The 22,914-nt window shown below is 48.1% G+C and overlaps 1 protein-coding gene and 1 long non-coding RNA gene across 2 annotated transcripts; one reads left to right on the top strand and one right to left on the bottom strand.

Annotated features, from left to right (window-relative positions):
- The first annotated feature begins 14,552 nt into the window (after nucleotides 1-14,552).
- LOC107972526 (uncharacterized) lies at nucleotides 14,553-15,357 on the top strand. The gene is made up of 3 exons (XR_001715165.2): nucleotides 14,553-14,616; nucleotides 14,920-15,012; nucleotides 15,178-15,357. It is a non-coding gene; the product is annotated as an uncharacterized LOC107972526 (long non-coding RNA).
- Nucleotides 15,358-20,430: 5,073 nt separating this feature from the next.
- OLIG1 (oligodendrocyte transcription factor 1) lies at nucleotides 20,431-22,706 on the bottom strand. Its single transcript, XM_530336.7, has one exon. It carries the CDS (start codon nucleotides 22,598-22,600, stop codon nucleotides 21,782-21,784), a length of 819 nt encoding a protein of 272 aa, XP_530336.5. The 5' UTR covers nucleotides 22,601-22,706; the 3' UTR covers nucleotides 20,431-21,781.
- Nucleotides 22,707-22,914: the final 208 nt, after the last annotated feature.

Raw genomic sequence — 22,914 nt, 5'->3', positions numbered from 1 at the left:
AACACAGACACCAGCACCCCAAAAAGCCTCCCAGGACCTGGCAGAAAGACGATCAAAATAAAAAATAAGGGCTGGACGTGGTGGCTCATGCCTATAATCCCAGCACTTTGGAAGGTTGAGGTGGGTGGATCACTTGAGGACAGGAGTTCGAGACCAGCCTGGCCAACATGGTGAAACCCCATCTCTACTAAAAATACAAAAATTAGACATGGTGGCACGTGCCTGTAATTCTACCTACTTCGGAGGCGGAGGCAGGAGGATCGCTTGAACCTGGGAAGTGGAGGTTGCAGTGAGTGGAGATCATGCCACTGCACTCCAGCCTGGGTGACAGAGCGAGACTCCATCTCAAAATAAATCAATAGGAGGAAAAAAAAGCAGCAATCACACATTGTCATTTAGTGGCTCAAAATCACGTTACTGCTGTGAATTATCACATGTTCAAGATACACACACAAGATCAAAGCTTGTGTAAGTTACATCAGGCTCTTCACTTCTTCATGCAGAGCTGGGACTTGTTACTGTCCATATTACTGCTGTGTTGCTGGGCTCTCAATTCCAGGATACTTTCGAGCTTGAAGCCTGTGTGAATTTATTACAATTGAATGTATCTGAATTATCTATACATGATGATGGTTCTGCTACCTTATTGAATGGGAATTGCTGATTTTAGTTTTAGTTTATGCGAAGTTAAATATGGGATTAAACGTATAATTCTTTTTTTTTTTTTTTTTGAGACAGAGACTCACTCTATCATCCAGGCTGGAGTGTAGTGGCACAGTCTCAGCTCACTGCAACCTTGAGCTCCATGGCTCAAGCGATCCTCCCACCTCACCCTCCTGAGTAGCTGGGACTACAGGCACACGCCACTATGCCTGGTTAGTTTTTGTGTTTTTTGTAGAGATGGGGTTTCACCATGTTGTTCAGGCACATCTTGAACTCCTGATCCTGCCCACCTCAGCCACCCAGACATATAATTTTTAAGAAAAGGTTTCTAAAGCATTTTGCCAAGTATCAAAGAGGAATGTTTTAAAGTTGTGCTGAAAAATAGAAGAAAAATGCTAAAACTATCTCAGCCTCAGATACATTTGTCGTAACACTGTGTTAATTAAAAGTAAGTCACTAGTTCTGTAAAAGTCACAATCCTCTGGCTGGGCGTGGTGGCTCACACCTGTAATCCCAGTACTTTGGGAGGCCGAGATAGGCGGATCACCTGAGGTCAGGAGTTCGAGACCAGCCTGGCTAATATGGCGAAACCCCGTCTCTACTAAAAATACAAAAATTAGCCAGGCATGGTGGTGGGTGCCTGTAATTCCAGCTACTTGGGAGGCTGCAGCAGGAGAATCGCTTGAACCTGAGAGGCGGAGGTTGCAGTGAGCTGAGATCGCGCCACTGCACTCCAGCCTGGGCGACAAGAGCAAGTCTCCATCTCAAACAAACAAACAAACAAACAAACAAAGTCACAATCCTCAGCAAACACCATCTATAGTGGGAGTTGATTTTAAATGGATTGAGTGGGGCAAGCTCCACAAAGTGTTTGTTTTAGTTCAGGCATGGCCTATCCTTCACCTCTAATTCCTGGGAGAGAGAAGCCAAAGAGTGAATATCTTAATGAAATAAAAGCAGATGCCAGGAAATAGAAAGATGAATTATATGTTCATAAAATAAGAAGACTAGAGCTTCCTCGGGCACCCATGTGGCCTGTGGAACTGGCCTTTCCTGTGTTTGAAATGCACATTTCTTTTGCATTTTGTAGACCTGGGTATCCCTAAGCAAAGCCCTCACATGATTTATTTATTTCACAGCATAAGATTGGTAGCCAGAGGAGCTATCGGCATTGTGTTCTCAACGTTTCAATTCCATTATATAAATTCTTCAGAGATCTGGGAAAGAGTTTACTTTTTGGAATGGTCTTGTTTTCTATTTGAATACACAATTGAAGCAGTTAGATTAAGATCGCATTCTGCTACCTGACTCTAATAACCTGCCTTCCTCTCTGTCTTTCTCACTGCATCCTCTGTCCTGCCTTATCTTCCTTCCCCTGCTATCTCCCTCTCTCCTCCCCATGTTTATCCAGGGTCTGCCCTATTTTCAGGGACCCTGGAGGGTGCAAGGTGAAGTGAGATCTCACCCCTGTCCTGGAGGACATGCAAGGGAGAGGGAGGTTGCCTCTGCCTGAGTGGTCAGAGAGGCGTGGGGCCGGCATTGGAGCCAAGTCTGAAGGGTTTGTAGGACTCTTTTGGAGGGACAAAGGGGGCACAGGGAGGCTGACTGGATGGTGGAAAGAGTGGCAGTGTGAGCAGCTGTGAAGGCAGGAGAGTGGCAAGTGCGGTGTTGGCAAATGCAGTGCCTGAGGGAAGAAGGGGGAAATAGAGCAAGCTTGGGGGCAAGTTGAGGGGGGTGGTCTTGGGTGACTAGCCACGGGTTGGGATTGGGAATTTCTGTGTTTTTGGTATCCTATCCTACAGGGATTTTGCTCATCAGACTGATAAATGTTAATCAAAAGCACTCAGCAGGCTGGGTGCAGTGGCTCACGCCTGTAATCCCAGTACTTTGGGAGGCTAAGGTGGGCAGATCACTTGAGATCAGGAGTTCGAGACCAGACTGGCCAATATGGTGAAACCCCATCTCTACTAAAAATACAAAAATTAGCCAGGTGTGGTGGCTCACCCCTGTAATCTCAGCTACTCAGGAGGCTGAGGCAGGAGAATCACTTGAACCCGGGAGGCAGAGGTTGCAGTGAGCCAAGCCAAGATCACGTCACTGCACTCCAGACTGGGGCAATAGATGGAGACCCTGTCTTTAAAAAAAAAAAAAAAAAAAAAAAGCACTCAGCAGAATGCAACACATGTATTGGGTAGTGTGATGGTTAATATTGAATGTCAACTTGACTGGATTGAAGGATGCAAAGTATTGTTCTGGGTGTGTCTGTGAGGCTGTTGCCAAAGGAGATTATCATTTGAGTCCATGGACTGGGAGAGGCAGACCCACCGTTAATCTGGGTGGGCACCATCTATCTAATCAGCTGCCAGGGAGGCTAGCATAAAGCAGGCAGGAGAAGTTAGAAGGACTAGAGTGGCTGAGTCTTCCGGCCTTCATCTTTCTCCCATGCTGGATGCTTCCTGCCCTCAAACACTGGACTCCAAGTCCTTCAGCTTTTGGGCTCTTGGGCTTACACCAGTGGTTTGCCAGGGGCTCTCGGGCTTTCAGCCGCAGACTGAAGCCTGCACTGTCAGCTTCCCTATTTTTGAGGTTTTGGGACTTGGACTGGCTTTCTTGTTCCCCAGCTTGCAGATGGCCTATTGTGGGACTTCACCTTGTGATCTTATGAGTCAATTCCCTTTAATAAACTCCCTTCATATATACATCTATCCTATTCGTCCTGTCCCTCTAGAGAACCGTGACTAATACAGGTCATATGTCTACTTTTTTGAGAGGTTCCCCAGCTCCCGCTGGAAGATGGAGAAGCCAGCTAGGTATAGGCATTAGTCACATATTTCAGCCAAACAGTCTAACAAGACACACGGTTGAAACCCTTCACTTCTACCAAACTCGAAGATTATTTTCAACAGATAACCTTGTGCTATCATGAATCTGTTTATGCCAATTTGAAATGACATTGCATAATCTAGTCTGCTTTGATGATATAAATAATACCTGCTTCCCTAAAGGAAACTGTCCCTGGGCCCACAGGGAGCCTGGCGTGCTCTTATAGGGGTTGTGCGGCTGGAACTCCATAGCTCAAGATGGAATCAGAAAGTCTCCTGGCAGGCCGCTTCTCACTATGGCCCTGCTATGGCCCTGCAGAGAGCCGCTACGGAAGCTCCCGCCACAGCTGGCCCGAGGAGATGATCAGTCTTTAGGACAAACATGCGTGTGTTTATGGGATTACTGTGCAGGCCCACAGGCCAACTGTGAGCACTGTGCTGACTTTAGGAAGCGAGCTAAGAAGTTTGAGGCCCATTGGGTTTTGAAGCGGAGGTATCTTTTCTACCGGAGCTGCCCCTCCAAACTGAAGCGACTGATTTTTCAGGCCTTGTGTCTGTGGTCCCTGTATGTCTCCAGGTCAGACGGGAAGGCAGCATTGGGCTCTCATGTTAAAAGGGAGATAGTTGAAAAATAAAAATTAGAAAATGGATACTAATGTCCTCACGGCCTCCAAATTCCCTCCTTTTTCTCCTTCTTTTTAAATCTAGAAAGCCTATGGGAAATGATTAGAAATGATGTAATTTGAGAGGAAAAAATAGCATCGTCAAAGAGAGTCTGAGACTTGGCATCATGGCTCCCCCGCCCCCTGGGAAGTATTCCAGCTATTCCTGGCTGAACCCGTTGTGAATATTCCCAGGGTAATTCCCTGAATACAGGCTCCCAAATCAGGAAGGAGCTTCGATGATCACCCTTATTGATGGGGTTGAGATCATTGTGCAGTGGCTTGAGGGAGCCCCATATTTTGCTTTTCAAAAAAAAAGGACTCATGATTTTTATATCCACTCTCCCAACAACCCCCCCAAGCCTCCATCACCTTCTGCCAGCCAAGAGAAATCTGAGTATTCCCGGTTTCTTTGAAATGGAAACCTCAGTAAATAAGATCCAAGACTGACTTTATGAATTTGTTTCAATGCTGACGCCTGGTAAATCAACAAAGAATAAAAAATAAAGAAGAATTTAAAAGTTAGAGTGACAGCCCATGTTTACAGTTTAGCAAAACAGCGTTGCTTCAGAAATCAGTGACAAAATTAAAGCGAGGATTGGGCTTTTGGTATCTGTCTGTATTATTTTGGCATTTGTAACTCATACTATTTATTTATCCATTAACCTGGGCACGATTTTGTAAGCTACTTGAAGACAGAAGCAGAGTTTAAAGGGACTGGAGCTCTTGGCACAGGTCAGCTTGCTCATTTCAAGTGTGAATCACAAACCTAGAATGTCGGAGAGCAGCTGAGGTGGGCTGGGGTAGTGCAGAAGGGAATAGAGGAGACCGAGGCCCGAGGCGGTTATCCTCCCTCAGCTCTAACTTACTGGGCCATGTGGAAGCTGGGCCAGTGCGGCCATTTCTTCTAATTTTTCTAGAGAAATTCAAAATCTGCATTTGTCATGTAAAATCTTCCAATTTGCAAATGTTGATGACTAATTCATTTAGTTGATAGAGTTCAACTTAGTTGAATTAGTTCAACATACACCTGCAGCTGCTTTAACCCACAGGCACTTGAGGCTGCCTTTGGTTTAGAAACTAGTCTAGAAACTGGAGACTCTCAGGCAGCACAGCCATTGACACTGGACCCTCTCGAGTCAAGTCGTTCCATCCCTGGGCAGCCATGCACAGTTGGCTGTTCTCGCCTGTGGAGTTTTAGAAACTGCATACACACCCAGCCTCAATCCCAGCTCAAAGTTCTTCAGGAGTGGAAACTAGACGTGTGCCTGTTTTCATAAAATTATTATTCTTATGATTTTGAGGCAGCATTTTGCTCTCTCACCCAGGCTGGAGTGCAGTGGTGTGATCAAAGCTCACTGCAGCCTCAAACTCCTGGGCTCAAGGGATCCTCCCCATTAGCTGGGGCTACATGTGTGTGCCACCATGCCCAGCTAATTTTTTTTTTTTTAAGTAGAAATTAGGTATTGCTGTATTGCCCAGGTTGGTCTTGAACTTCTGGGCTCTAGTGATCCTCCTGGGCCTCCCAAAGTGCTGGCATTACAGGTGCGAGCTACTGTGCCCAGGCTGAAATTATATTTTGCTGCAGTAAAATATTCATAAGTAAAGCTTACTGTCTTAACCATTGTTTAAGCGTGCAATTCAATGACGTTAAGAAGATACACATTGCTATGCAGCCATCATCACCATCCATCTGCAGAGCTCCTCTCATCTTGCAAAACTGGAACTCTGTCCCCATTAAACAGCTTCTCATTCCCCCCAGCTCCTGGAAACCACCACTCTATGTTCCCTGTCTATGAATTTGTTCTACTCTAGGAACATCATGTAAGCAGAATCATGCAGTATCTGTCTTTCTGTGACTGGCTTATGTCACTTAGCATAATGTCCTCAAGATTTATCTATGTTGTAGCATGTGTCAGGATTTCCTTTCTTTTTTTCTTTTCTTTTTTTTTTTTTGAGATGGAGTCTCTCTCTCTGTCGCCCAGGCTGGAGTGCAGTGGCACAATCTCAGCTCACTGCAACCTCTGCCTCCTGGGTTCAAGTGGTTCTCCTGCCTCAGCCTCCTGAGTAGCTGGGACTACAGGTGCACGCCACCACACCTGACTAATTTTTGTATTTTTAGTAGAGATGGGGTTTCACCGTGTTAGCCAGGCTGGTCTTGATCTTCTGACCTCGTGATCCGCCAGCCTCGGCCTCCCAAAGTGCTGGGATTACAGGCGTGAGCCCCCTCACCCAGCCCTTCCTTCCTTTTTAAGGCTGAATAGTATTCAATTATATAGATACACCACATTTTGTGCATCCATGTATATGTCAGTGGACACTTGGGTTGCTTCTGCCTTTTGGCTATTGTGAATAATGCTGCCGTGAACTTGGATGTAGAAATATCTGAGTCCCTGTTTTCAATTCTGGACATGCCTGTTTTTAAAGGTGATGATTCTAATGAGCCCTCTGCTTTCAGAACGTCTCTCACCTGGCAGTAGCCGGTCCCTTCTCTGCACTGCATTTCAGCCACATCGCCTGTTACATCACCTGACTGTTACAGGTAAATGCCTAGTGCAAGTTTCTGACTCTAGGTGACCTAACAGAAGAGGAATCAATGGAGGGAGAGTGGCCAGCTCATCAACTCAAGGTGGAGGCTGAGGAACCTGCTTCAGGGGTAACAAGGACAAGTTAGATCCTGCTGCAGGAGTAGTCTACTTTGGATGCCACCACTGTCCCCATTGCCACGAGACAGTAGCTGCTATCACAGCTGGATTCCACCACTGGACTCTAGCCCCGGTGGTCTCCACTACCCCCCACAGGTGCTCATCTCCATTCCTCTGAAAGCTTGAGTCTGCTGCAGCCACCACAGATGTTCTCAAATAAGCCCCCTGCCTGTCCATCAACCCCTTGAGATCCAACATCCTGGGTAGGAGCATTTGATTGGCCTCCCATAGCCCATGGGTCCAAGCTATAGGTGCCCAGGGTTGGGGGGAGGAAACAGATGCCACCTTTGGCTTCCAGAGGGGCCATGGGAGCCCTGCCTTTTGTGTGGCTGGGAATTCATAAGAAGAGGACTCATAACCCGTGGTGTGCTGGAGCTGGCAGGACCCACTCACCAGAACGCTTGTCTCTTCCCAGCTCCAGGTTCAGGGACATCATATTGGCAGCCTGGATTTGGCAGTGATGGGAGTATTTACACCACAGAAATGGGCAAAAATGACAAACTGGGGCTTTGCTGTTCCTTCAGAGAGCCATTTTGCCAGCACACCGTTGGTTCATATACCAGACAGCCAAAGTGACAGGTGTCATCTTTGAAATAGTCATCTCTGCAAATTAGATTGTTGAACTGAGTTGAAGGAATGAAGAGAGAAAGAGAGACAGAGAGAGAGAGAGAGAGCAGAAATAAGCACACACACACAAAGCCTCGGTGTATATCTGCAGCTGTACAAACAACTTAGAGCAATGCCACCCAGTAGAAATAGAATACAAGCCACATATGTAATTTTAAATGTTCCAGTAGCTATGTTAAACAATGAAAAGAAACATAAAATTAATTTTAATAGTGTGTTTCATTTAACCAGTATGTCTAAGAGGTTACCATTTCAGCTTGTAATCAATACAAAAATTATTGAGATAGTTTACTTTTTTTCTTCCTATGAAAAAGTATGTATTTCTAGTATGTATTTCTAGTATGTATTTCACACCTGTGGCACATCCCAATTTGGATGGACACATTTCCAGTGCTCAGGAGTTCCATGTTCCTAGGAGCTGCCATATTGGACAATGTAGGCCTGATGTATTTCAATAATGCTGTATGATGGTCTTTAAACCATCTCCCAGTGGTGGGTTATGAAGGACCAACTGTGTTCCTCTCTTACAGAAGTGGAAAATTAGAAATTCTCAAATTGTATGAAAGTGAGTTATGCATCTGCCTGTCTTCAATTGGTTGATCTGGGTAGAGGGTGGGTCATTTAATGCTGATCCTATCTTATGAACAAATCATAAATATTGCTGATGGTGTCAAGCATAACCTTGCAAATGTATATGTGTGTGGGATGAGGTGGAAGACAGAGAGAGGACAGGGCACCGTAACCTCAGGTGAGTGAATATGTCTAAAGGATCCTCGCAGAACTACTAGGTTGGATCTCCCCACTTTCCAGAAAATATATCTACAGGGTGAACACATGAAGGTGCCAGAGGAAGGGGCACCTGGAGACAACGTAGGAGCTCTGGGGCCCTCCTTCATGCCATGCCACTGTCCTCCTTCACCTGGATCCTTTGCAATATCCTTTATCATAAACTGGTAAACATCAACAGAAAACATGTCTACCACATATGCCTGCTAAGTGAACAGCTAATCCCTGTTTAAAGACCCTGACGGAAACAGGTGCTTTCATTATTGTTGGCAGGAATGTTCATTTTGGAGGGCAATTTGACAACAGCTGTGGGCATTTCAAACACGCAAACTCTTCAGCACAAGTGTTTTTCTAGGAATGATCATAGATAGGAAGTCCAATGCACATGCCAAACTATGTGAGCAAGTATATTATTGCAAATACTGAAAATGACGAAAATGGCCCTCCACGAGGGACAGGTTATGTCCATTCTGTGGAACATGTAGCAGCCGCTACAAAATGGGACCTATGTATAAATGATGTGGAAAGAAAACCACAGCCTATGTGGAAGTACACAAAGAAAAAGGCAAGTCGCCAATCTTAATAATATACTATTTTTGTAGCAAAACGAAATTCTTTTTAGTGTGGGCATTGAAAGGAAAATTTGGAAGAAATACAATCAGGTTATATGCAGGTGTGGAACTAGGATAGGAGAACTCAGGGGGGAATTTTACTTTATATACATTGATAATGTTTGAAATTCTACAATGATCTTGCATAGGTGCTATAATCATAGAAAGATATAAAATAATAAATAAACACAAAAACATAATTTAAAAGAAAAACACCCGCTGGGCACAGTGGCTCTTGCCTGTAATCCCAAAACTTTGGGAGGCTGAGGCGGGCAGATCACCTGAGGTCAAGAGTTCAAGACCAGCCTGGCTAACATTGCGAAACCCCATCACTACGAAAAATACAAAAATTAGCTGGGCATGATGGCAGGTGTCTGTAATCCCAGCTACTTGGGAGGCTGAGGCAGGAGAATCACTTGAACCGAGGAAGTGGAGAGTTACAGTGAGCCGAGATCGTGCCATTGCACTCCAGCCTGGGCAACAGAGCAAGACTCCACCAAAAAAAAAAAAAAGAAAAACACCCAGTGCTGCCAAGGCCACTGGGACACACGTTCTCGGGTTCTCCAGGTGGGAGTGTAGATTGATTCTGCCTTGCTGGAGGGACCTACTTGATGACATACATTTGCTGATTCTACCCTGGAAGTTAATCCAAGGAGAAACTGATTTAGAACATATCTATGTATGTGGAAGGATGTTCATTACTGTCTGATTTATATAAAAATGTTGAGGGGGGATGAAATGTTCATTTATAGGGAGATATTTCAATAAATCACAGGGTAGGCCAGGTGTGGTGGCTCAGGCCTGTAGTCCCAGCTACTCAGGAGGCTGAAGTGGGAGGATCGCTTGAACCCAGGTGGTCGAGGCTGCAATGAACTATGATTGTGCCACTGCACTCCAGCCTGGGTGACAGAGTAAAAACTTCTCATAAATAAATAAAATCACAGGATAGCATACATTGAGATCCTCAGTTGAAAGGGTTATATAAGGGTACATTTATTGACACTGAAAGGTATCACAATATATTACTAAATGAATAAAGCCGACTATAAGCCTGCCTGTGTAGTTTAATTCCAATCTGTATCATATATTTGATTATATGTGTGCATATGCAAATAAGAAAACCTGTAACTACCTATATCAGGGTATCATTAGCAGTGGCTTTCTCAGAGTAGTGAGATTATAGAAAATTTTTGTCTTCTGCATTGTTTTTAAAATGGTCTAACTTATTTACAATGAGTACATGTAATCCCTTTACTATTCAAAAAAATAATGGGGCCAGGCTCTGTGGCTCACGCCTGTAATCCCAGCACTTTGGGAGGCCAAGATGGGCAGATCATGAGGTTAGGAGATGGAGACCATCCTGGCCAACGTGGTGAAACTCTGGCTCTACTAAAATAGCTGGGCATGGTGGTGCTCATCTGTAGTCCCAGCTACTTGGAAGGCAGAGGCAGGGGAATCGTTTGAACCCACAAGACGGAGGTTGCAGTGAGCTGAGATCGCAACACTGCACTCCAGCCTGGCGACAGAGCAAGACTCCGTCTCAAAATAATAATAATAATAATAATAATTATAATAATGAAGATCTCTATTTCAAAAATTGCTATTGACAGTAGCTGCAAACTCTCCCTTTCTTTCTCTCCACAACGGTTTCAAGGTAGAAATGGTAAACCCGTCATCCTGGTATCGCTGACTATGAATGCCATGTGTAACGTGTGGACTGTGACCCAGTGTCTGTGAATCTTGTTTTAAAGGCTTTAACACTGTTTCAGTTGTGAATCATGGAATGTCATTTGATCTACAATGGCCAAGCATGATTAACAAATTCTCACATGGGGGCTTTTTTAAAAATTCTGTGTGGTGTGTATGTGTTTAATTTAATTCAAAAACGTTTTTTTTTTTCAGGCAGAGTTTGGCTCTGTCACCCAGGCTGGAGTACAACGGTGCAATCTCCGCTCACTGCAACCTCCGCCTCCTGGGTTCAAGCGATTCTCCTGCCTCAGCCTCCCAAGTAGCTGGGATCACAGGTGCACACCACCACACCCAGCTAATTTTTGTATTTTTAGTAGAGACAAGGTTTCACCATGTTGGTCAGGCTGTTCTTGAACTCCTGACCTCAAGTGATTCACCTGCCTTGGCCTCCCAAAGTGCTGGGATTACAGGCATGAGCCACTGTGCCTGGCCTAATTTTAAAAGCAAACAAAATCCAAGTTTTTTGGGGAAGGGGATGGAGTTATTCCAGCTGAAGAGGCTGTTTAGGGTTATCAAGGGTCCCCGCGTTCACTCATGCCCATTGTGCCTTTTTACAAGGCCCATGGCAAGCATTTTTCAAATGAATGGATTGATTTTAAAATCTGAGTGTAACACTGAACACATTCCGGAGTCTTTCAGACAACAGCAGCATTAAAGATAGGCTGTCTGTTCCTTGTCTTGGTGAACCATCTCCCAAGACAAGATTTAAGATTTTGGTGTGAGGGGCAGCAGTTTGTTGCGAGCATCAGCCATTGCTTGGAAAACAAACCCCTTTATTTTTCCAATTCAGGTGACATGGGGCCATGTTCCATGGCTCACTATGTTTGATTTTCAAGTGTGCTGTGATTCAGTGGCCCCAGGAGTCAACAGGCTTCCCAGCCCAGGGGATATGCTGCAACCTGGTGAGGGGGGAATGGGGGTGTTGGGAGGCACAGAGCCAGGGCTGAAGACCTAGGCCTGGTCGAGGGGGGTGCTTGCCCCCACCCCACACACACCTGCCCACCCTCGCCCAGATGGGGGAAAAGCTGATGTTAGCTCACACCCCAGGCTTCAGACATCGAGGCCAGAAGCTTTGCTGGACGGGATGGGCCCCAGGACAACAGCTCACTCCAGCCTCACCACCTGCTGTCTCTCTTGTTGGGCTCAACACAGGCCTTAGCACAGGCCTGGCACTAACTAGCATCCTGAGAAAATGCTCAGCAAAAGTGCTAAGCGCTATTATTGCTACTGCTACTACTAGGACTATTTCTAGAGGTTTGCTCAGAGCAAAACAAAACAAACTCACATATGTGGTATCACAGATCCTGCATTCCTCACGAGGAGCTGCCCCACAGGTCTCCCCAGTAACAGCTGAATGGAATAGGAGTCATTCCCTCAACAGAGGAAATGCAGCTCCCACCCAGAGTGGAGGGGATGAGATTTGCCCGTGGACACGTCTACAATGATAATGGTTCCAGGAGCTCTGCTGAGCCCTTGTGTGCCTCATTGAATCCCATGAGATCAACACATTATCACCCCCATTTTACAGATGAAGATGTCAAGGCTTAAAGAGCTAAAGCACAAGGTAAGGAAGCTAGGAAGGGTGGGACAGGGATTTGAAGGCAGGGGCCTCCTGATGCCAGGGCTCTCCACCAGGACACAGCGCTACCCCTGTGACACCCTGTCACACTGTCCTGGAATCAGCCAGCAGAGGCAATGTCTGTGGAGATTTGAATTCGCCCAGTGCCTGGCTGTCATTTCTGTGAGCTAATATCAGCTTTTCCCCCATCTGGCCAAGGGTGTGCAGGGACAGTGGGGCAGCTGTGGGAAACTAGGGGGAGGGGAGCAGGGGGTTTGCTGTTGGAATCTGAGAAAAATTGGTAGCACTGCTCCTGTCTGTATTTAAACATTTTATATTTTGTTCATCATGAATTTCTGCATCAATTTTGATTGTATATATATACACACATATGCGTGTGTATATACGTATGTGTGTATATGTTTATGTGTGTGTGTATATATATATATATTTTATTAAAATATATATATATTTTAAATTGAGACTGAGTCTCACTCCAGGCTGGAGTGCAGTGGCACCATCTCAGCTACTGCATACCTCCGCCTCCCAGGTTCAAGAGATTCTCGTGCCTCAGCCTCCTGAGTATCTGGGACTACAGGTGCCTGCCACCACGCCCGGCTAATTTTTGTATTTTTAATAGAGATGGGATTTCACCATGTTGGCCAGGCTGGTCTCGAACTCCTGACCTCAGGTGATCCACCCGCCTTGGCCTCCCAAAATGCTGGGATTACAGGCGTGAGCCACTGTGCCCAGCCTTTAAAAAAAATATTGTATTAAAATATTCTTTATCATGATAGCTGAGTTTTTTGGTGCCCCCTTCAATTTTGTGCCCAAAGGAAGTGCCTCACTTACCTCATCCTGGCCCTATTTGCTTCTCAAGGCCCACTTTCTCCTTAAGACCCAGGTAGCAAAAAGCAGTTCTAATCTAACTATTGTATTTTACTTTGGGAGACAAACTTAATTAACTTAATCAGAATATTTTTCTGACTCTGTCCTGTCAACCAGTTTGAAATGGCAAATTAATTAATGAGTCTGAACCAAAATATAGTTACTATTTAAAACCTTAACATTAATAAAATCTTGGTTCTCCCTTCCCTTCCCTTCCTTTCCCTTCCCTTCCCTTCCCTTTTCTTTTCTTTCCTTTCCTTTTTTATTTTAACAAGTGTTTCTGTGTAGGAAACACAGGCTGAAACCTGCTTTGGGTAACATGCTCTGAATTTAGATGACCACAAAATCTATTTTGAGAAATAATCGCTCACTTATTAACCACTCACTCGTGCCAACACCTAGTAGGTGGGCGCTCAATAAGTGTTTGTTGGCCAAAGGAATGACTATTGGGGACGGACCCCAGCCTCACTGGCAGGGAGAGCCTGGCCCCCAGCACCTTGCCGGGGAGGCTCCCCTGGGCCTGACTGAGCCCCATTCAGCCCCCATGTGCAGAGGATGACTCAGCCTGTGACTTCATTCACCCAGCCTGGTGTTTATCCACTCACCACAAACCGGTTGATACTGTTTGGAGCTACCCCGAGGTGACGCTCTGCTGGTGGAGAATGACATGCAGTCAGCTTGTGGCCTCTGGGGCCAAAACAGCTGAAATGCTGTGGCTTCTGAAGAACCCATTGTCTGCTAGTCAAGCGTGAGGACAAGGAAGGTTCTGGTGCTGCCCCCCAGCTCCCTCTGAGAGGCATTTTGGCTTCCATGTGGGTGTGGGACAGACCACAGCAAGGGGCCCTAGCAGGGCTCTGACCCCAAGCGTGGAAGAATGGAGCCTGGCATGGGGCTCCCTCATAGAAGCCCTTCAAAATATACTGTGGGGGTCCAGATAGAGCTGGAAGGAGCTGAGGAGTTTAGAAGGCAGCTTTGCTCATTCCAAATGCATTCTTACTTGGTACCATCTGATGCTGTTATGGACCCTCTTAATAGATTGCAAGAGAAGATGGGAATGACGGAGCATACACTGGTGCTTTTTTTTTTTTTCTTTTGAGACAGAGTCTTACTCTGTTGCCCAGGCCAGAGTACAGTGGTGTGATCACAGTTCACTGCAGCCTCAGCTTCCTGGACTCAGGTGATTCTCCCAACTCAGCCTCCCCAGTGGCTGGAACTACAAGCACACCACAACACACCACACCACTAAGTTTTTGTATTTTTTGTAGAAACGGGGTTTTGCCATGTTGCCCAAGCTGGTCTTGAACTCCTGGGCTGAAGCCATCCTCCCACCTCAGACTCCCAAAGTGCTGGGATTACAGGCGTGAGCCACCGCGCCTGGCCTCACACTAGTGCCTTTGAAAGCAGCTGTCACAGTACACATCACCATGGAAATAATTTCCAGACAATGGAAAAAATTCTATCAGCGGCAACAAGAAAAGCATCGGCAGGTACAATAGGCACTATGCTTAACGGTTTATCCCACTGCCTCATTTAAACCCCAAGGAGGTGGGTCCTGTTATTACCCTGACCTTACAGAGGAGGAGACTGAGGCACTGGAGCTCAAGTAGCCTACTGAGGTCACACATGAGCCTACATGAGCCATGGAGTGGAGTGACCAACTGGAGACACGACCAAATCGGGCAACACACAGCCAGGCTCTTAAAGGGAAGAGACGACCAGGAGGAGGGAAGACAGGAGGATGGGAGAGGAGATTGGTGTCTGATTGTGTTTGGACACAGTAGGGTTCTTATGAGCGGAGGATGGGAGGGGGAAGGTTGAGCATCCATCTCTCCCATCTCCTGTGGCCAGGTCTGTTACAGCAGCCAGCCCTGCACGCCTTCCCCCACAGCCTCGCTGGGGCAGTTCATGGTTCAAAGCCTACAGCCCTCCATCTGAGTTACTGTGAGTCTGTGTGAATATAAAATACAAAAGGCATCTCTGATGTCCTCACAGCCCCTAGAACCATGGAGACCATGGTCATAAGTGAATTCAAAAGTTGTCTATTAAATGGGGTGCTGTAATGTTCCATTTTATTTTTTCCTACACTGGACACCTGTGCTCTGATAGAGACTCATATATAGGCTGTACCTTCTGCCCGTGGCTGTGGGGAACCAGGACTGCAGAGGAAGCATGTGAGTGAAGCCACCTGAAGCAAGCAAATGGAACAAAACCACCACCACGACCACCACCACCACCAGCACCACCACCACCACCATCACCACAATACAAATACTCTCTTTGATTGGTCCTCTGGGTAGATAAAATGTTATCAAATCACCTCCAAGCTTTCTTTACTGATTCTTCATCTGCTCAAACTATTTTTTAAGATTTGAACAGAATGACACCTAATGATCACTGTCTGAGGAGTCTGGGGTTTTTATTTTCTTGCCTGTAACACTCAGTGGTGACCAGGACGAGGAGCATGTATGTGTTGAAGGGTGTGGGCTGCGTGAAGCCTCCCTTCTGCCCCATCCGCAATCCCTGACATCTCACTACTCACATTCTTAGATCAGGCTCCGCCAGGTCTGAAAATTTGGGAAATAAAAATCAGATAAAAATGAAAAAGTGAAACTGAAAAAAAAAGAAAGCTAAAAGTGAAATGACCTAAAAGAATGACCCCATGGTCTCAGGCTCAAGAAAGAGGAGACAGGGAGTGGCGAGACGTTGACGCCGGGATCATGCATTGGTTAGACATGCAATGAATAGAAGCAGCCACAGCCAGACATGGGGCGGGCACTGGGGTACAGGTGGGGTTTCCCAGCCTTGCCCCAAGAGCTGAGGAGAGGAAGGAAAATGACCCTCTCCACATTACAGCAATGACAGAGAGGACAACCCTTGGGGGCTCTCTTTCTTCTAGACAGAGCCTCATTTCTTTCTGTGTCTGGCTGCTACAACTTCCCTGAACTGGCTTCAGCTTCTTCTGTCTCTGTATCTTCACGTTTCTGTTTTCTCATCTGTAAAATGGGGATAATGCTGGTGCCTACAAAATGAAAGCATGCATGTAAAATGCTTACAACCCTGCTTGGTGCCCGATAACACAATGAGCTCTTATCAGCACCATTGTTATTTTTATTTCTGGTAGTAATGCTCTGCCATTTCTGCAGAGTAGCTTCTCCTTCCCACCTGCCTGCCCCCAGGTGAGTTGACTTTTCTTTTTTCTTTCTTTTTAACCTCACAGACGAGTCTTCTCATCTGCTCTTGTGATTTTGAAGTCTCCTGGTCCTATGACTTTGGCATTCTCTAAGGAGCTACCCACATCACTTAGAAGCTTCTGGGACACAACAGCCCTTATTGAATCCCAGTGCTGGGAGCCTGTTTCCTGGGCCCCATGGCTTGCCTTGGACTGGTTGCTCCAGGTACAGGGCCTGTCAGGGGCGTCTGTCCTCTATTTCAGGCCACCACTGCAGAGGGGCCTGTTGGGGAATCACTCGTGTCCATGAAAAACACTCAACAAAAAGATGCTGACGACGTTGACACAGGTTCCAGCAGGGTCAGAATGTCTAGTTTCCACATGAAAACACTGTGAGGCAGCCAGGAGGAGAAAGTCTCTGAAGCTGTGCCTTCAGAAGCCGTTTTCTCCTTGCACCCTGCTGCCCTTGTCTGTCAGCCGTCTGCTTGCTCACTTTCAGAAACTCGAATGACAAACCTGCAACCGTCAGAGGATCTCTCACAGAGGTGGCCTTGCCTCTGCCACTCCCTGTCACCAGTCTGGGCCTCTCTTGGGGCTAGGGGGCGAGGCTGCCGAGAAAGTTCAGGTGACTCAACTGCAGTCAGGTCAGCCAGCAAGGGATTTGTCCTGAGCCTATCTCTCCTGGATGCCACCAGCAGGGCCAGCCTACAGGCTGAGCAGAGAGGCTGGAAGAGACCAGAGGACCGAGATTTTCCAGGGGAGGGCAGAAGAACATGCTCAGCTCTGGGTGGGGACCTCCTGTTGGGATTCCCATTCCTTGTCTCACCAGGACAGACCAAGGAAGCAGCCCGTGCTTCCCCAAAGCAGGCGCTAGTCCCTGGCATTACTGCCTCTGACCACCTGTGTGGCTTTGACTGTGGTTCCCGACCATCCTGGGCCTCGGTTGCCTTATTCAGTAGGAAGAAGAGAGAATGGATGATTTGCAACTGCCTTTGCCTGCCAGCATTCATGAGACTCAGATATGATTTGGTACCTGCGGCCTTTGTCCCAGGTAGTGGCCTACTTGCATGCTCTGTCCTCGGTGGTCACCGCAGAAGGCTTAGCATGGACGTAGAATGCATTCTTTTTGCTTTCAATCAAGGCATTCCCCTCCCACCCCCACCCCCCCCACACACAAAAGCGTCATGCAGCCTGTAGTGTTTAAGGACTTGGAATATTCAGCTCCTTGTCCTGAGCTCAGAGCCTGGCCTGTCAACAGCAGCAGGAGGGAAGGGGGAGAGTTTGCGGAGAGCTCCTAATCCCGTGTGAGCAGAAAGAATGTGGTTTGGTTTCTTTTCAGGCATGTCAGCTTTTACGCTGGGCTTAGTTAAAAATGACAGAATGGGAACTGCCTTAAGAACGATCTTCCGATGTCTCCATAAATAACGAGACTAGTTTGTGTGCAGGTTTTGAGGAATATCTTGCTACTCCAGTTTTGCACGTTAACTGGATCTTACTTGGAAACAGTATTTCTAACGTCTTTCCCCACACCTAAAAATCTGCTGGAGAAAAGTGAATTCATGTTTTTGAAAAACATGGCATTTTTCACCCCATTGCTTTGTGAGCCTACTTCAGTGAATGTGGTAATCTTCCTATTGAATATTTATTGTGTGTGCAGAAGAGAAAAGAGGCAGTGAAGAAGCAGGAAAATACCTTCTGAGGGAAATATACTTTCCTAGTCAATGCACTGCATACCCAGGGAGCAAAAGTGTCAATTGAATGACTCTTCCCAACCATCACCTTGCTCTTGGCAAGTTCATCAGGTATCCTTCTATGGCAGAAAGAAAAGCCCCTTTTTTTCCTGGCTGGCTTCCTAAACACAACAGGAGGCTCCAGGGGGTCTAGTTAGCAGGCTGAGGCTCTTTTGTACCCAGCCTCAACTGCGTACCTAAGCATTCAGGAAAGACCAAACACCTTGAAGTGGAGTGCAAGATGGAAGCACTGTCGTTCATCTTCTAAACTTCAGTAAGTGGAAACATTTTCCATGATTGGAGAGGAGCCTCTTCCTCGAAGGAGCCACTTACCCTCTAAGCTGTATATTTCACAAAGTTACATTTTTATGTCTAGTGTCATCAGTTTCCCTTAGAGGAGAACATCTGTAAGTAGACCATCACTACGGGCTAGGCAAATCCCATCGTGTATTGATTCTGCCCCCTGTCTACTGATTGCTCACCTGGACTCCAATATATATAACAATATAATTTCTCAGGGCCTTGTGTATTTTCCCATTAGGTTCAGTTTACTCTAATTGCCGGGACCTCACTTTGGTGGTTGGCTGGATGCAGGGAACTTTTTTGGCAGTGAGCCGTGGGTTCCTTCTCATCTTGCTTCTGAGGTCTTAGAGTGCCTTTCTCGAGGAACCTTACTAAGACCCTCCCAGCTGTCCCAACCCCTTCAAAGGCTAGCTTACACTTGTTCCTTCTGAACAAAGCCCACTCCAGCTAAAATCAAGTATGGTGGACAATTCAGCTAGCTCCTTTGCTGGCGTGACATAGCACTGAAGATTTCTAAAAGCAGCTCCATGCTCTAGAACACACATGTCTAAGCTTAAACTCTGCATGCAGAATACACTGCCCTGCCATAGACAGATGTTGAGCAGTCTGACTTTGCATTGTGGACACTGTATATAATTACTTTTTATCTGTTTCATCCTACAGGACTCTTCAATGCTTGCTGGTACTATTTTTTAGGATGTAAACTCCTTCTATAGAGCAAGTCTGCTAATCTTGCTTGGCACAATGGCCAAAAGCACGCTACGTGCAGGCAGATAAGTATTTTGATGGCACCCAAAACAGCCCCGTGTGTCCTTGTTAAATTTATTTATAGCCTTTGGCCCTTCTGAAAAGCATGATAGGCTGTGATTTTCTTAGTTAAATAAAAAAAAATCACACACATATAGTGTTACTTTTCCTATAAGGCATGGGCAGATTGTTCCCATTTACAGGTAGAGAAGGGCAGACCCATTTTCTGCCCTGTAGCTTTGGGCTCCTTTTAGAGATGATGTCTGGAATGACAGTGGCATCTAGGTGCTGGTGTTGGACAGTGGGAGAAATTGTTTGTTTCTAATCCCTTAGAAGTATTTTTGTTTCAAGGAGAACCTAATTTGCTTTTGATTTCATTGATTTTCACTTTTTTCCCCTACCCCTTGCCAAGATATAAGGTAAGCAAGGAAAGGCATTGAATAAACAGAAGGCCAGAGTTCAAATCTACTTTTTATAAAAGCTGGTGACTTTGCTGGTGGCAGAGTCTAGGAAGCATGAGAAATCCTCTTTTGGAATGAGTTGGTGCTCAGAGCACCTTCTCCCATGCCCTGTCCTGACTTCTCCTTAAGGAAATAGACACAGCATGGTAGCCGGGCAATGCCATCTCTCCAGCCGCCTCCCACCTCCTTCCCCCACCTCCAAAGTGGTGCTCATTTTCTCTAAATGTGTATATGCCTCAGATAAACCAACATGGATAAAATTGAGTAAGTCATCTCTGGGTTTTCTTTAATTTTCCTCAGGTTAAAGGGGACACTACTTCTCTACTACTCCCCTACATTAAACAGTGGTTGGGTTTCATTAATAATTATGCAGTGTTTCATTATTGCAATGTGAGCAGGTCAGCCTTCCAAATTCTTTTTAAGAGCACCAAACAGACAGAAGTGCTTTCTTCACCTCTTAGGTGAAGACAATTCCAACCTGATTTAAATGATAAGGGGTAGGTGGGTGCAGCAGCGGGAAGCTCATGCTTGTGTGGTATTAAGCTTCTGTCCAAGGATATAGAAAAGGTGGATATCCTGGAAAGATGTTGAGCTACAATTTTATGATAAAGGTATTGCTTAACCCATTTTCCAGGGGATGAAGTTGTAATTAAAAAAGACCTATGCCTGAAGCTTGGCAAAGAATGAATTCCTGGAATTGCCTCTCTCCCTTCTCTATCCCATTCTCTACCCCACCCACCCACTTACCTATAATCCTCATATTTCCCACGAATGCCTGAACTTGAACTACAGTTGCCTGTTCATTGGATTATTTTACAAATCAGGAAGTCACATTTTAAAACGTGGGACCCCGGTCATTTACCTACCTACCTTCACCCCGAGGTTCTAAATCCACTAGGATACAAGGTCTTTTTTATTACCAAACAAATCAGACAAAAAATGTAAAAAATCAGACTTTAAATGTTTTATTTTGTTGATTCTGTACAGCGTCAGGAAACAAGGTTAGAAGTAAAATAAAGTGCCAGTTAAATTCGGCTACTACCAACAACCAAAACCTTAAACATAGAAAATCAAAGTAAACTGCGGAAAGGTCATAGCATAACCTTGGGTAAAGGAATTTGTTAACGTCTGTAACAAATCGAAACTGACTACGTATGTAGCTCTTCAACTGCAAGACGGCGAGAAGGAAGACCTGCGGGCCGCGCTGGTCAAGGGCCCGGCCCGCTAAGGAACAGCGGAAAGCGCCTTCCCGCCGTCGCCACCGCAGCTGGGATCCGCCGAGCAGCGGGCGGTTCAGGGCTCCCGGTACTCCTGCGTGTTAATGAGAACGTTCATTAGCGCTCTTGACAGGACGGCGACTGTGAGACGCCTGGTTACCTATTTTAGTAAATCGGGAACACTGGATGCAAGGCGGTTGGTTTTCGTTTTTAAGCAAGCTTAAATGTTGGTTACGCTACTTTTGGGGAAAGGGAGACGAAAGGTGAATCTCGAGTTTTAAGTTGCTTTCTAAGAAACCCCCAGGATTTAAGAGCGAAAACTCTCTGCGACAAAACACTGGATACGCGAGTCTTAAATACAGCTCTCCAAACAGTTGGTCTACAAAAGCGGACCCACGTCCCAACCCAGCGCACCCTGCGTTGTCCTCGCCCCTACCCATCGCACCCCGACGCCGACCACCTGTCCGCCGAGGGTCCGTCCGTCTGCCACGTCCCAGACCGTCTGCACGGCCTAACTGGTCTTTGTCTGCCTCTTAAGTTCCGGCAGCCTCCTTTGATAGGACCTGGCCGGCGGGAACAAGGGCGCCCGTGGCCTCTGGCGGAGGAGAAGGAAAAGAACCACCCCTCCGCCCCCGCCACTGCTCGAGCGCAGCCCCTAGTACTGGGAGCCGGCGTGCTCCGCTCCGGGGAGGTAGCGCTCGGGGATGGCCTCTCGCTGCACCCGGGGCGCGCCAACCACGGCAAGGCGCCCTAAATTCTACATCGGCCCCGCGAAGCGCGCAACTCCAGGGACAAGGAGAGAGATGTGCTGGGTGAGAGCGAGCACTTTCTGCCTAAAGCCGCTGGAACCGACCCAGAACCCCAAACTGCCCCGAGGCGCCATCGAACATCCGCTCTGGTCACTTTAACGTCCCAGGGGTGGGGGCGGGGAAGGGGGTGCCCGACAGTCCCTTCCTCTGGACTGGAAGGTTCGAAATGCTTTCCTTGCTCGGCCTCGCTCTCCCAGACGCAGGGAGCAGGGGCGCGGAGAAGCTGAGCGGAGGGAGGCCGGGCCGAGGTCGCGCCCCAGGCCCAGGCCCGCCCTCACTTGGAGAATTGCGCCTGCACGGCGGCCAGGCCCAGGCTGGCCGGGACCAGGTGCGGGAACTTGCACACGGCGCAGGTGCAGAGGCCGGGGCCGCCTGCGCCGCCGCCGGGGAGAGCGAACTGGCCGCACGGCGGCTCGTCCAGCGCCAGCGACAGGTACTTGGCGGGGCGCAGCGCGTCGGGGGGTCCTACGGCGCCGGGCGCCAGCAGCACGGAGCCGGGCGCGGCGGCCAGCAGGGGCAGCCCGGCCAGCAGCAGGCGCGGCGCGGCGGGCCCGGCGCCCTCGCCCAGCGCGCGGCGCAGCTCCTGCAGCGAGCTGCCCAGCAGTAGGATGTAGTTGCGGGCGAGTAGCAGCGTGGCTATCTTGGAGAGCTTGCGGCCGGGCGCGCCCTGGCAGTGCGCCGCTGAGTAGGGCAGGATGACCTCGCGCAGGGCGTCCATGGCCAGGTTCAGGTCCTGCATGCGCTTCCGCTCGCGGCTGTTGATCTTGCGCCGCAGCTGCTGCTGCTGCTCCTCCTTGGCGTCCGGCCGGGCGCTGCCGCCCGGGTGCGCGCCTGACCCGGGCCCGGGGCCTGGAGGCTCGGCCGGCGCCTCCGGCTTCTCGCGCGCAGCCTTGGGGAGGAGGGGGGCCGTCGTGGAGGAGGAGGAAGTGGAGGAGGTGGAGGAGGAGGTGGAGGAGGAGGAGGAGGAGGGCGGCTGCCTGTAGCCCACCAGCTCGTAGAGGGAGGCCCCGAGCTGCAAGTCTCCGGGCCGCTGTGGCCGCAGCATGGTCCCGGGGACCGCGTTCACGCGCGCCTGGGAAACCGCATAGTACATCTGGGAGGCGGTGGGGGCGGCCGAGGACGCCCTTCAGGAACGCCCTGGGGTGGGCCGGTCGGCAGGCCGCCCCTCCCCGCAGACCTGCGCGCGGGGAAACGATGGTGGGGCCCTGGCCCGCGCCCTACCCCTTTAAACCCGGCTTGGGAACCTGCGGGGCAGCGGGTGGCGGGGCGCAGCCAATGGAGGCGCGAGGCCGGGCGCAGCCGCGTGTTCATTGGCTGCTTGTGCCGGGGCCGCGCGGAGGTGCGGCTGGGGCCGCGCGGAGGTGCGGCTGGGGCCGCGCGGAGGTGCGGCTGGGGCCGCGCGGAGGT

The sequence above is a fragment of the Pan troglodytes genome, chromosome 22 (genome assembly GCF_028858775.2).
Source record: "Pan troglodytes isolate AG18354 chromosome 22, NHGRI_mPanTro3-v2.0_pri, whole genome shotgun sequence".
Taxonomy (NCBI): domain Eukaryota; kingdom Metazoa; phylum Chordata; class Mammalia; order Primates; family Hominidae; genus Pan; species Pan troglodytes.
The sequence above is the reverse complement of the archived record's forward strand: the minus strand, read 5'-3'. Positions and strand labels throughout refer to the sequence as shown.